Source organism: Phaeoacremonium minimum, assembly GCF_000392275.1.
Source record: "Phaeoacremonium minimum UCRPA7 unplaced genomic scaffold PA7_03_scaffold_290, whole genome shotgun sequence".
Taxonomy (NCBI): Eukaryota; Fungi; Ascomycota; class Sordariomycetes; order Togniniales; family Togniniaceae; genus Phaeoacremonium; species Phaeoacremonium minimum.
In genome coordinates, this window is record NW_006921195.1 from 718,438 (window position 1) to 733,847 (window position 15,410).

The window sequence follows — 15,410 nt, forward strand, 5'->3', positions numbered from 1 at the left end:
GATTTGAGCAGCTTGTTGAATGCGTCGTCTGTGACTACCGAAGCATTCCTAGGCGCCCAAACGGTTATGACCGTATTGTGTCTGTCGAGATGATCGAGCACGTGGGGATGGAGCATATGAATGAGTACTTTGCCTCCATATCATCTCTTCTCACCCCACATGGAGGCATCATGGTTGTGCAAGGCATTACTATCATCAATCAGCTTTATAAACTTCACCGTAACGCCGATAACTTTATTGAGCGAATGTGTTTCCTGGAGGGTATTTGCCCACTATTGCCCTGTTCTTGAAGTCTGTGGACGCCGGCTCAAAGGGGACTTTGGAGATAGATTCTGTCCAGAGCATCGGCCCGCACTACTCTAAAGCACTGAAGTTATGGCGAGAGAAATTTGTGCAGAATTGGCCGACTATCAAAAGCAGCATGGGCGAAGCTTTCCATGGTAGGCCAGACACCGAGGTCGAGGCCTTCAGGAGGAAATGGCTGGTGAGTTGCGAGAACGTCGACCGACGAAAATGACGACGATTACTGATTTACAACGCGGTTCAGTATTACTTTACTTATTGTGAATCCGGATTTAGATCTGGTATTCTCACGGATCATATTGTGACAGCAGTACGGAAGCCAGAGCAAGAAATGTAGTTCGCAGGTGTTCACATCTCTAATTCAGTGCAACGAGCCGGATCCCAATTGAGAGTGATTTCGTGTGCAACATGCTGCTTTCAGTTTGGGAGATAGTGACTCTCGCTGCATTTTCTTTTCTGGACTTTCCGCTCTCAGAGTGATCAGAGAGGCTGAATCAAAGTTCAATCTATAGTGCTGGCTGTTTCAGCTCGTTTTCGTTCTCCGGATCAAGATTGTCAGCCAAATTTTAGGTTGTATCAATGGCGACGGCAAGGCGGACTACCTACACGTTAATCCGCTGAAAGGCGCGGTTGATACGTGAGAGTAATGGAGGTTCAGGTGCAGATGGCTGGATCTGGCATCCTATGGGCAATATCGCACTGGGCGTAGGCGCCAACGGTTACAATATGCGATTCGCTGATCTGAACGGTGATGGAAGAGCGGATTATCTATCATTGAGCTCTGAAAAGGGGGCAGTTACAATGTGGTATAATGGATGCAGTAGTGATGGGGAAGGTGGCGGAGGGGGTGGAGGAGGTGGTAGCGGATGCGGAACATCGCGACCTGAGGGTCACCCTAATGCCCTCTGTGGCGATTTGTTTCCTGACATGGTAACTTCCTAGTCTAGGAGATCCGTGTCGCCTTTTCACTGACTGTGCTAATATAGGACAAAAAGGGCTGGACTCCTGCGCTGGAGGGAGCTCTAGTTTTCCTATTTGCTCGCGAGAGTGACTTCAATGAAGCTTGCTTCCCGGAGCACGCGGAAATCGAGCTTCCTGAGGAAAGGGTTCCTAACCCAGGTGTTGACTGGACAAAAGTTCTCACTGGGGGAACTAGTTATGGATGTCGCGTATGTAATACTGTTACATCACACCATTGCTCTATCTAGCATGGCTTACTGAGCGTCCAGCTTATACCGCCATATGATGGTTGCCTGAGCCGAGGTCAGCCTTTCCCAGTCTACGTTGACTGGACGTACTGCGATGGGGCGACTCCCACCTGGCGCATTAATTACCTGTTATATCGTGTACATGATTCTTCACACACTCACGACTGGGAGTTCGCTAGCGTTATTTGGAGAAAGCTCACGCAAAGTGACTGGTGGGACCGCAGTCACACTGTCTACAGCCAACATGCCGGGCGAGAAATCAAGTCCTGGGATTCTCTTATTTCGGTGGATGCTGATGAAGATCTCGGCTTGGAGGTCATAGGACTGATGAGGAAGCACCCGAAAGTCTACACCGGACTGTGGAAACAAGCCGTAAGTGACTTCTTTGATTCGTGAAATCCTACGCAGTTAAGACTGAGGATGTGAAACATGCTGAATTGATTTTCTTCTTAGAACTACCCATCTAAGGAAACCAGCTGCCTCGGAGCCATATGCTGGTTATCTCCATTAGAATATCGCAGTGATGACTGGTATCATATTCCTGAGCTTAGAGACATGATTGTTGGCACGGAGCGCATTTCTAAAGCCCGGGCAGATAGGTATGGGGATGCTACAGGCCAGCCATGGAACATAAAAAATCAGTCGCGTGACTGGATATAGGGAAGCTACCTCCAGTTGTTTAGAGAAGCGTTGTTCCTCAAACTCAAGGCATTCACAAGAGTTTGATTTTGGAATGGACCCGATTAATGAAGTTCTGATGATATACGAAGCCACGAAGGCACGAACGAGGCCTTAAGCAAATAACAGACTCCCTGTGTTGAACCCTAGGTCAAACCTGGCGTAATGAAATTAGAAGATTATGAGGTGAGTAATGCGGCTCCCGCACCTCAGGTAATAAAGAGCAGAGTGGTATCTTAGTTGAAGGTTACTACGGGTCGAGGACATGAAGTCAAACCAATAACTTTAGATGAAAGGGGTATATTGCTAATTCTACTAATGTTATGGTTCATTTACTCGCACACTGATCATCTGTTTGCTTCAGAATAGCGTTGATCTAGTCTTTGATATGATCCTAATTGCGTATCAAGTGTTTGCGGATTTGTTGCTCCTGAGTGGTCTAACAACACTTGCATCTACTTGGCCCCAGCCCTCACCAAATCGCCAAATCTACTCCCCTCCTCTTTAGCCAACCCCATTGGATTGCCAACCTCCACAACCTCTCCTATATCCATGACAATTACCCTATCAAAATCCATAATCATATCCAGACGGTGGCTGACCGCCACAACCGTGTATTCCTTGAACTCAGCCTTGATAATCTCCTGCATTACGCGTTCTGTTTCGTGGTCTACACTCGAGCTCACCTCGTCCAACAACAGAATCCCACCCTCTGAGCCACCTCCTCCGAAACCAAGTTCGCGCGCCCGGACGCGCCGCCTCAGCAACGCACGACCAAGTGACATGAGTTGCCGCTGTCCCGCACTGAGGGTTCCAGCATTCATTCCCGAGTTCAAACCGCCCCGCTCCTGGATAAATTGCCACAAATCTACGGCAACGAGGACAGATTGGCACTCCTCGGAAGTCGATACGTTGAACGGATCTAAATTAGCTTGAAAAGTAGACCCATCGGGAAGGAACACAGCTTCCTGCGGCACTGCGATTATGCGTTGCCGTAACGTGGGGCGATCTATGCGATGCAAAGGCGTGTTGTCGATGACCGTGTTTCCAGTGGTATCTGCGGTAGGATCAAGAAGTTTAAGGAGCAGAGCGACAAGACTAGACTTGCCGCTACCAGTGCGGCCGCAGATTGCGACTTTCTCCCCTGCGTTAAATCTCAGATTGATGTTGCGGAGGGCCAAGTTGGGGGTGCCGACGCCGGGTTCATCCTCCATACTACTCGAATATTAGCTTTCGCTGGATGTTCAGATTCCTGTGAGCAAGCCTCTCTTACTCGTAAGTCGCCGATACGCCCTTCAACTCTATGACACCGCTCTGTGGCCACTGTTCAGGAGGAATAATGTCTTCCTCTTCTCTATCTTCGGGCTTTACACTCTCGTTGAAAGTCTTGAGTCTCCCTATCGCTCCAATAGAAGTTTCTAGCCTAGTGTACCATAGAACGATTCCTGAGAGACTCTCTCCGAAATTCATGAGAGTTACCAGGGAAGCACCGGTGAAACCAGAATTTGAATGCATCCGGACGGCGAGTGTCGTCAGCACCGCCGCCATTACCATTACCACGAGGTCAAGCACGAGAATCAGCCATTGTTGAATCATGATGAGAAGATACGCGGGTCGTTGGCTGTAGTTAAGCAATCGAGCGTTCTTCTGGACATCATCGGGAAGAAAGCCTGTATAAATCCACTGTAAATAAAATTTCATTTTACTGATGAAGGTATCGATATGAAGTTCTGGCTATGATGACAGGCTCGCATCTACTCACCGAAGGCTCTTAGGGTTGTAATGCCTTTGACAGTATCAAGAAAATGCGTACTGAAATGGAGATTTAGTATGCGTATAATAATCCTCTAAAGTCAAATAGACTTCGGTCAACTTACTACAAAGGGCTTTTTGCTTCAAGATCTAACAATCTCAACTGCCTGGAAGTTCGCAGATAGAATCTTTGGACGATGTATAGCAAGATACCGAGGAATGGGTAGCTTATAGCCATGTACGGGGACGACGTCAGCATGACAGCAGCTTGTCCCATTGCTTGAGAGACCTGGAAGATTATCTTAGTGAATGATCCTAACAGCTCCACAGTGCTAAAGATCAATGATTTCAAACATCGAGTCTTTGGTGTATGACATGTACATACACAAAACAAAGTATTCAAAAGTGAATTTGGTAGTTCCGTATCTATAAGATTCAGGTCCTGCGAGAATAAGTTTGTAACAATGCCAGTGTCGGTGGATGTGAAGAAACGTAACGGCGCTCTAATCAGTGTTCGCAATGCATCCCGATGTAGATTGGCGCCTGCTCTTTTCACTGAGACAATAAAAAGAGAAACACCGAGAAGAAGTAGTGAAATCATTCCACATAATTGGAGCATGGTATATATGCCAGCGTAGTAGGCATAATGATGAGATGGATTGTCCGAGGAGACATCATCAGACCAGTACTTGAGCCCTAAAGTGTCATTAGTGAGACTCAGGATTCAACAAGCTTTCTGTTTCAGGGATACTTTTGTCTTTTGACTTAGATTACGCCGTCGGAATGCAAAAAGAAATGAAGAACACGAGACTTACAAACGGTCGGAAAGTTCGTGAAGAAGCCCCAAAGGGCAGCGAAGAACAAAGCAGATGCTGCAAGGAGTAATCCCATGCTCTTGAAATAATGCTTATATACCGTCCTATCACCGAATTTCCGCGACTCGTCTGTGTTCGGCGCGATGGATGATGTATTTGTTGAAGTAGCACGAAGGAGCTGCGGTACTGATTTTCGCCCATTCTTCTCCGTCGTTATTTTCTCAGACGATGTATCACTTTCCGAAGAGTCCTTTAGTCCCAAACGCTGGACATACCCTTCACGAGCCATTAGCTCCCCAAAGGTGCCTTGTTCTATAACAGTGCCGGCGCCTAGTGCTATTATGTAGTCCGCAGCAGGTAGGTGCCTAATACTGTGAGTGCATAAAATGACCGTGGAGCCTCGTCGTCGAAGTAGACCATCTGGTCCAAATACTTGCCGAAAGACGTGCTCCTCAGTATCTGCGTCCAAGCCGCTGAATATATCGTCGAGTATCAGCATATCGGATTGTAAATACAGGGCTCGGGCGAGTGAAACGCGTTGTTTTTGGCCACCGGACAAGGTGATCCCATCGGACCCAACATTGGACCTGTCGCCTTGTGGAAGCATGTCCAAGTCGAAGCCTAAAGCTGTAGCCTCTATGATTTCGGAATATCTTTCGGCGTCGAACTGAGAGAAGCCTACGATATTCTCCTTGATCGAGCCGTTCAAAAGAAATGCTGTTTGGTCGCAAAATCCAACATGAGGAAATCTTGTGCTTAAAGAAACACTGCCTTCGCTGAAAGGTATTTCTCCAAGTAGTGCTTTGCAGAGTGTAGATTTACCTGAGCCAATCGGTCCGACCACAATGGTGAGCGAGGACTTATTGATCTGGGTATTTACTTCATGTAAGATGAACTTGTCTGCTTCCCAGCCGAACTTTCCGTTTTTGATGGTGATGGGATGCGTCGTGTCTGCTTCTGAATCTGTTATAGGAGCAATATTTGCTTGATTTTTCTCGGAGTGCAGTCTCATGTCAGCAAGGACTTCTCGAAAATCATGGCGCGTTTCGCACTCCAAAAAGGCCTGGATTCGCCCCAAACATGCCAACCCTGAGAGAAGTTGTGGGATAGACTGGAAGATCTGTGATAACGGATTTGTTAAGAGTAGAAGATAAGAAAGACTCGTGAACATCCTTGTAGCATCAAGTGTTTGTTGAGCAAATGCAAACGTCAGCGGCGGGCTGATCATAAGCGGAAGGAAGCCGAAGACTGCGGCGATGATGGCTATTTTGCGAAACCGAGCACCCGCCGCCAGCTCTTCGACACGGAGGTTCTGTACGAAACCACCGATGGCAACAGCGAGTCCAGACAGCTTCAAGTTCTTCATGCTGGCGATGACTGTGGCCGTTAGACCGACACGCTTCTGCACTTTGGCCATCCATGCCCTCTGCGAATCTCCTGTGAACTTCATAAGGATCACCAAGCCGAGGAAGCATGATCCAGCAACCACTATTGGTGCAACAAAAACCGCACCGAGTTGATTGTAAATCATCCAAGCCGCTATCGCAACCTGTATGATGCTGGCCCAAATGTCATGCAGGGGCCGAAAGCCCATGTCAATTCGCTCGATGTCGGTGCTCATCAGGGTCAGCGCAGCGCTATCATCACCAGTCCCAATACGAGCTTTTGTAGCTGTGACAAAGATCTCGGTGACGAGAATTGATCTTGCCATGGTTCGCATTCGATGGTGGAAATAACTGTAATCTTGTATCAGTGACTGACGGGCGGGAACGGGTATTAGGTTTAATCTACTAGCAAAGGGCCGTGGAGACGCTTTGTCCAGCGTAGATCAAAATGCTGGCGCCGATAAACCCGTACCCAATATTTGACTCAACTTTGGGCTGGGATAGGTGGTCCAGTAATTTCTCGATGAAGAACGGCTGACAGAATGTGAAACCGAGAAGTGCCAGTCGTGGGGCTACGGGCAGCAAAAGTGGCACCTTGAGCGTGCGGGCAAGCACCTTCACAAGCCCGAATCTATCACCCTTCATTTTGGTGGATCCCATGTGCCTGGAAAACTCCTCTTGCAGAGACTTGCCCTCCAGAGACGCATCGAGGGGATAGAGGTCTTTTATGGTCAATACCTTGTGATACCCCTCAAGGAAGATCCTGTTCAGCCAAAAGAAGACTCCGAGGGAAAAGATCCCGCTCGTCTCCTCTGGGCTATGCTCTTTCTCATTCCAACTCACCCATCTCGACTTTCGTTGGGCCTCCAACAGCAATATTCCAACTTTCAGAGCGATTGCAGCACTGAAGATACTACTGTATGTAAGCTCAGGCTTATCTCCCGATGATAGGAACAGTGTTCTCGCCTGGGCCGCGTCCAGGAGTAGAGTCAAGAACAAGTAGCTATTTAGGAGTACCGATGGCCTTGGACTCTTGTTGTGGTCAACAAGACTGAGTATTGTCATGAACAGGGCTGACACAAGCTTAAGAACCGAGGAGGCTATGAACATGCTAGTCACATGGAAAGATCCCACCGCGACCAGGATGAGAAGTGACAGTTCGAGTCCGACATACGTAGTGATAGCGCCCTGCAGCAGTTGAGTCAGAACGTTGACACTGAATAGTTTCACGGTGATAGTGTACCAATTTGATGAGCTGGAAAATCGGAGCATTGACTACGGTGGGCTTCCGCGTTTGGGAAAGCGTCCGCCATAACGATGTCAGAATAAACAATACGGATGGAATGATGGAGAAGAACAGCTGCTCGAACTGGACATTGAAGTCGAAGTCCTGCTGATTCAATTGGAGCAGGTTGTCCTCTCCAGTGGAGAAAGGCATGTTGAGTTCGATGTTCCAGATATGCTCGTGACTCACTTGCTCGACCTACGGCTATTTCGGCGGTGGTGATATCGAACAGCAATGAAAAGAAGTTCAATTGCGTCCCCTCAGAACGAAGCGACCTTGAAAGACATTGACAGCACACAAAATGAAGGCATCGATCCACATAGATCGCGATATAAGCTACTCTGGAATTTCAAAGGCAAGATGTAGTCGTGGCTGAAGATATTGGCTGACGTATGTTGGGGCAGACACGCGCTAATTTTCTGTAGGATTCGTCGGCTGCCCGCGGTGTGCGGTGTGGATGCGTCATCTGATTGCACGTCCTTAGAAGCATATCGCAAATATGCCAACAACAAAGCAACCTCTAGAAACGTCAATTGATGCCCTGAGAGAACATCTTCCCGGCTGTCGTGATTTGATTCGTTTCATGCGCCATCTACAATATAACCAGCCTGTATGGGAAAGCTTGGAGGCTCTACAGTGCACAGGTCCGTCTTGCGTGCGTGGCTAACAGGAATGCCAACTTAGGAAGGTCAGTCCTACGTAGTGTTCAATCCTTGTGATTTGTCAGCTTCGCTTGCTTTGCCAACAGAACACATAGTGGGCGATCCAGGGCGAGCTTTTGAAAGAATCACTATCATATTGTATCATGCAGTCATATATAACGACAGTGCCCTGGCTTAAACTCAGTCGCAATATTGTTTTCGCCCTTCTCGCGATGCAACTTGACTTTGATTGACTGCTGTAATCGCTTTGTCAAAGATGATGTGTTCCTGAGCAACTGCATGTTGCCTGAATTTGCTTATTTATATTCCTTCAATTGAAATTGGCCCGAATCTCACGATCATTGTCAATTGGACTTACGTATAGCAATCAGGGTTCTGGGTTTGGATCCATTGACTGAACATGTGCTTGACAACGCAATCGGAAGTACCATGATTCTGTCGTTGACTCCAACAGCCAATAAGTTATAAATTTATAGTTAAATAGCCTTTCATGGGATATGGATATCGATGAACCTAGAACTATACCTCTGAGAGCATGGTAAGGAGACCAGGCAAGAGCAACAAAGTTGCTTGAGTCTAGATTGCCCTTACATAACATTCGTCTGTCTTCGGATTGGTCCGGGAGATGCTTGGCATTTGATTGGTACGCTTATGCTGATGATCTGTTAACGCAAGTCAAGGTTGCATGCGGGTGCCATGCTGAGTCTCGTGAGTCTATTGTCAGGTTGTGGGTATACACAAACTTGGTAGGCAAGGTAGCATTGGCGAATCGGAGCATCCTTTTTATGATCACTGGTGGAAATTTCCACACTTTTGGTAACGCATGCCGCCCAGGATCTACATCTCAACCGGGAAAACAAAGCTTAGCATGACAACTTGACGCTTAACCCCGTGTTTCGTCTAAAAGAATACTTCATCCCGAACTGCAGAATTCTATTTGTGCGTATAATACCTATAGTCCCACCAACAACTAGAGCAGCAACGGCTTTAGCGCAAAAGTCGTGATTCTCTAGACGAAGTAACATCGGTTTGCCAGGTTCAGCTGTGAGCCTCGCCGTTTCAGTCCTGTTATCCGACGATGCAACACCACAGCCATCCATGTTCATCTTCAAGTTTCCCCGCAACACCAGCCTCCGAGACAGTCTCCGAGATCCGGGGGCTCCGAGATCCCCGCTGGATCTCCAGGGGAAGCGTATTTCCCCACACGGGTGAAGCTGACAAGGATGGCTGTACATAAAAAGGCACGATATCCCGGTCTCTAATTCATGAACTCAGGATGTTCTGAGGTGTGCTCGTCCCCTTTTCTCTTTGCCCTGAAAGTGCTCATCATGTCTTCACTAACCGCCAGTCTCGGACGCGCTTCCGGGCTTGGTCTGTTGGCCCTTTTGACCACAGCCTCTCTTGCTGCTGCCGGACCCTGCGATATCTACTCCTCGGGAGGAACGCCCTGCATTGCCGCGCACAGCACCACTCGGGCCTTGTATAGCGCTTACACTGGCGGGCTTTACCAGGTGAAGCGTGGCTCTGACAATACCACAACCATCATCGCGCCCCTGTCAGCCGGTGGTGTTGCAAATGCTGCTACCCAGGACTCTTTCTGCTCCGGGACAACCTGCCTAATTACGATTATCTACGACCAGTCCGGCCGAGGTAATCATCTCACCCAGGCTCCTCCCGGAGGTTTCAGCGGTCCGGATGCCAACGGCTACGACAACCTGGCTAGTGCAATTGGCGCTCCAGTGACTCTAAACGGTCAAAAAGCCTATGGTGTCTTCATCTCACCCGGCACCGGCTACCGCAATAATGCTCCTAGCGGTACAGCTAAAGGTGACGCAGCAGAAGGCATGTATGCGGTCCTTGATGGCACCCACTACAACGGCGGCTGCTGCTTTGACTACGGCAACGCCGAGACTAATAGTCACGATACGGGCAATGGTCACATGGAGGCCATCTACTTTGGTACGAGTACCGGCTGGGGAACTGGAGCTGGATCTGGGCCATGGATAATGGCTGATCTTGAAAACGGCTTGTTTTCTGGATCCAGCTCTGGTTACAACGCCGGTGACCCATCGATCTCTTATCGATTTGTTACTGCGGTCATCAAGGGAGAACCAAACCAGTGGGCGATTAGGGGTGCTAACGCTGCGTCCGGCTCGCTGTCAACATATTACAGCGGAGCGCGCCCATCTGCCTCTGGCTACAATCCAATGTCTAAGGAGGGCGCGATCATTCTGGGCATCGGTGGTGACAACAGCGTCAGCGCTCAGGGCACGTTCTATGAGGGCGTCATGTAAGCAAAATTTGCTCTTTACTTATGGCATAACTCTACTCCTGTATTATAACAGCAACAGATACTAACTATAGAATTCATAGGACCGCTAGCTATCCATCAGATGCTACCGAGAACTCGGTACAAGCTAACATTGTGGCCGCCAAATACGCCACCACCTCGTTGAGCAGCAGTCTCACGGTTGGATCATCCATCTCTTTGCGGGTCACTACGGCTGGCTATGACACGCGTTATATTGCGCACACCGGCACCACCGTAAACACGCAGGTCGTCACTTCATCAAGTGCTACCACGCTCAAACAGCAGGCTAGTTGGACCGTTCGCACCGGCCTTGGAAACAGTGCTTGCTATTCTTTCGAGTCCAAGGATACCCCTGGAAGCTACATTCGACATTATAATTTCGCACTACTCGTTAATGCTAACGATGGCACCAAGCAGTTCTACGAGGACGCGACTTTCTGTCTCCAATCTGGCCTGAACGGTCAGGGCAATACGATTCGGTCCTGGAGCTACCCAACTCGCTTCTTCCGCCACTACGCCAATGTCCTGTACATTGCGAGCAATGGCGGTCTCCACACATTTGATGCGGCTGCTTCATTCAATGACGATGCAAGCTTTGTGATCAGCACTGGCTTTGCTTGAGAGTTGTCTCATTGGCTATGATGTGTATCAACGCTTATAGTTTCTCTTTGACTACACCTTGTAAAAGTTGGAGTTCTCCTCCTTTTGCTTTCGTTTGCTTATCAGAGGACTTGGTGGTGTGAATACAAGCTTATACCTTCCTAAGCTCAAATAGCATGCAGCTCAAGCAAACATTCGATAGTTGATACATTCATCATGATTTATAAGCTTTGACCGTGTAAATTAGGGTTGCATGTAGCAATTAGGCATGATTCTAGCTGGGTGTCCATAGTATGTAACAGCTCGGAAATTATAGGTTTTGTCCAGCCTCTGAGGTTTCGTCGTGACATAGCCACTCAGGGAACCAATCAAAAGAAAATCACCGCCTCGTGTGTCTATCCATAGCTCACTAGAAGTAGTCTGCACACACCTATGACGACATTGTATTTATATTTTACTCTCTGAGATTTGACATGGGCGATACTGCCCGTCCTCTATTCATGGAGGCATCCGCACGGACGAGTCCTGTCATTCGACGACACTGTGAAAGGTTGAAGCTAACGATATTACGCTAACTTCCATTGATTGGATCGATTACTAAGGAAGATTTCAAGTTACTTGGTGGATTAGACACGCTTTATGTTGTGAGCTTTCATCATTCATGCCGATTCCACGTTCGCTATGTGATGAACCTTGTAACATTCATTGCAAGATAACTGAGATGCCGATACCTCTCGGAGACAGTGAAAACCTGAAGACACTCGGATGAATGATGAAAGCCGATGTTGTATGAGTGGCGCTCGTGGTTCGTGAACTCTATTGTTGGCCCATGGTGATGCCTGTGGTGGCTGCATAATCACTAATCATCAACAATCGCGGACTTTGCCGACAATATCCCACCACGCTGTTATTGTACACAGGTTTCGGTTGAGACGACACATATAAAAGAACTCGCACCTCTTCGTTTCATTAACAACACTCATCAATACCAAACAAATCTGTTGAAAATTGCTTGTGATACACGATTACACGTTTATAATTACAGTTTCCTGATCTGATTATTTTCGAGAAATAAGAATGGCTGAAACAGTTGCTGATCTTATTGCGGCCCACGAGTCTGTTCTTACTATATTCCATATATCAGAAGAGGATTTTTACCTAACATGCATAGGCCCGAGGGGTTTGTACCGTTCCCGACCATCGCCGACGCTAATAAGGTATCCAAGCCTCGACTGACTATCGTCGGTGTGTGATTTCAATGATCTGCGTTTCACTGTTTCTGGCAGCTCGCTAATTCACTGAAACACTGGCAGTGGCCTGTGTGGATCCTCGATGTAGCATTGATAAATTCATCGACCTGAACCTCGGAGTGCCCAACGGTGAGAGTAAGTCATTGTAAATCCTGCCTACCTGTAAGGAGACTAATCCAGGAACTAGTGGTTATGGTCTCTCGAAACGCCGGTGGCAATATTCGCTTTGCGGTTCGGGATATTCTCCTCCTAGACACGAGATTTGTGATTGAGGAACTCGTCGTCGTTCATCACACCGATTGCGGTTCTCTGATGTTTACGGATGATTGGATGCGTACCACCGTCAAAGCGCGAGTAGGTGAAAGTTACTCGGAGGAAATTGACCAAATCGACTGGGGTGCAAACACAGAGTAAGTCGGAAAGCGTGTATTGATATGACACAATTCGGTTTGGCTAAATTCAATACAGCATGGCAGGCAGTGTTAAGGATGATCTTGAGTGGCTTCGTGCCACTCAGCTCATCAGAGCTGAGCTGAGGAATAAGGCGCGAGGCTTCCTATTCGACATCAAGACTGGAAGGGCCGAGGAGATCAAACTCGCTTAATTGTTAAGATATCTAATGGCCTAAAAGAAATATATGAAGAAACTGAATTAAAGAAGATTGAAGATGAGTTCAAGGTAGCGGTACTTTTCGATAGTTGCTCAGGTCGAGTATTCTACGTCGTAATTCGCTTTTATTGCCATAATCAATAAATTGAGTTACAATTATAATCTGATGAACATCACTATCATGATACTATATGTTGTGTACTTTGTTGGAGCTGTGTCTCGAGTGTAGATCGGTGGATCACTTTTGTGTGTAACTCTCTTACAATTCTGGTCCTCTGTGGCAAAGTGCCTTTCATTTATCTCTAGAACAGCAAAAGTCGATATGTCAATTACCATGAACTATCTAGGTGGCCTTCGTGATCTGCGGTACGGGCCGAACACCAAATTTTGTGCTACCTACCATCTTCCAGTTACGGGTACACTGGTGTGGTACTAGCGGCCGAATCTGCTCCTTTGAGCAAACTGTTGTCAATCGAGATATACGTAGGATTAGTACTTTGTTGTCATTGTTCCACGTATAAGAGTGCGTAAAGCAGTGGGAAACAGAAGTGAGAGGCCCCGCATCGGGATTCTTTACGCTAGACATCCCATGCACTTATCAAAGACGTCAGAATGGAGCCCGAGCACGAAATCGCAAACGTCTGCTCTATGCATGGCCAGGTTCTGCCTCATGTTCAAGAAATTAAAGGCTGGGAATTCAAGATATTTGTCCTTAAGTCTCACTCGCCGTTATATTTGCTGCGCAAACTGAGGGGATGCGAGAAGTTCTTAAGCGCGGTACTTTAGGACAACAAATTACAGCCATCTCCAATATATCTTGAGTGAGGACAGCAGACGACATTCTAAGTTGCGTAGTCGATAGTTACGTTAGTTTCCGTCAAGTCCCAGTCTCGGCGCCGCTTCAACCTAAGAAAAGAATGCCCTATTTCGTTACTGTGGTCGTGTCATTTCAAGGATAGAAAATACCAGCTAAGCCGCCTTGTTATATCCAAGCCATTGAACAAAGAGTAGACCACATATTCTAAAAGTAAAGGAGATTCAATTACGCATTCGATCCCAGCAGCACAGAAAGATCAAGTTTCTTGGCTGCCATGGCGGCTAAGAGGCCAAATGTTCTTCTCATCGTTGCCGATGATCTGGGCTTTTCGGACACGAGTCCCTTTGGCGGCGAGATTCAAACGCCGTCGCTTGACATGCTCGCTGCCTCTGGAGTGCGCCTGACAAACTTTCATACGGCCTCCATGTGCTCGCCCACGCGGGCGATGTTACTTTCGGGAACCGACAATCACATCGCCGGACTTGGTCAGATGGCATTCTGGACGGATGGCCGCGACCCGGTACCATGGGAAAACCGCCCTGGTTATGAAGGCTATCTCAACTTCCGAGTAGCTGCTCTACCGGAGATTCTCCAGGATGCTGGCTACCATACTTGCATGAGCGGTAAATGGCACCTCGGTCTGCGACCAGAACTCGCGCCTGCAGCACGTGGCTTCGACCGCTCCTTCGCCCTTTTACCAGGTGGATCAAATCATTACAACTATGAGCCCCGTCACCCTGATGGGCGTCGTATTTTCAGCCACTGGGCAAGCCTCTACCATGATGGTAAGCGCCAGATAGACTCCGCCACTGAGCTACCTAAAGACTTTTATTCGAGTGATTACTTTGCTACTCGGCTTCTTGGATACCTCGAGGAGCGGCAAGGCGACACTAACTTGCGAGATAAGCCATTCTTTGCTTTTCTCCCATTCACCGCGCCGCACTGGCCGCTACAGGCACCGGAAGAGAGTATGCGGCGCTATGCGGGCGTGTATGATGATGGACCGGATGTGTTGCGCACACGCCGGATAGCTAGGCAGGTGGAGCTGAACTTGTGCTCGGCCGACACAGAGCCGCATCCCGTAGTGGCGGGGACGAAAGAATGGGCCGACATGACGATCGAGGAACGGCGCTGGTCGGCACGTACAATGGAGGCCTATGCTGGCATGGTTGACAGGCTCGACTATAATGTTGGTCGTGTAATGGACGCAATCAAAGCCACGGGCGAGTGGGATAACACTCTTGTTGTGTTTATGTCGGACAATGGGGCTGAAGGGAGTGTACTCGAAGCCATCCCGATGACAGGTGACGTTATAAAGCGAGCCATCGACAAGGAGTACAACAATGATACCGACAACCTTGGCAACCGGGACTCATTTATCTGGTATGGTCCGCGGTGGGCTCAAGCAGCTACGGCACCTAGCCGCTTGCACAAGGGATACGTAACCGAAGGCGGCATACGATGTCCGGCTATTGTACACTACCCACCTCTCACAGGCCGATCAAGAGGGCGTATTTCGGATGCCTTCGTAACAGTCATGGACATCTTACCCACGATCTTGGACTTAGCTAGGGTTCCACTACCTGGATCGACATTTCGGGGCCGTGAGGTGGTGCCAGTCAAAGGCAAGTCTTGGTTACCATTGCTACGAGAACAGGTGGAACAAGTGCATGACGAGAACACTGTGATAGGCTGGGAGCTATTCTTTCACCAGGCCATACGCAAAGGGAAATGG

The 15,410-nt window shown here is 48.3% G+C and overlaps 2 protein-coding genes across 2 annotated transcripts; both read left to right on the forward strand.

The window, feature by feature from the left end:
• Positions 1–9,353: 9,353 nt before the first annotated feature.
• UCRPA7_3784 (putative fungal alpha-l- protein) lies at positions 9,354–11,020 on the forward strand (the record flags this gene model as incomplete). Its single annotated transcript, XM_007916390.1, has 2 exons — positions 9,354–10,378; positions 10,462–11,020. The coding sequence occupies 2 exons, from the start codon at positions 9,354–9,356 to the stop codon at positions 11,018–11,020; spliced, it is 1,584 nt and encodes a 527-aa protein (XP_007914581.1).
• A 1,142-nt stretch (positions 11,021–12,162) lies between these two features.
• On the forward strand, positions 12,163–12,853 carry UCRPA7_3785 (putative carbonic anhydrase protein; the record flags this gene model as incomplete). Its single annotated transcript, XM_007916362.1, has 4 exons — positions 12,163–12,244; positions 12,313–12,384; positions 12,437–12,659; positions 12,718–12,853. 4 exons carry the CDS (start codon positions 12,163–12,165, stop codon positions 12,851–12,853), a joined length of 513 nt encoding a protein of 170 aa, XP_007914553.1.
• Positions 12,854–15,410: the final 2,557 nt, after the last annotated feature.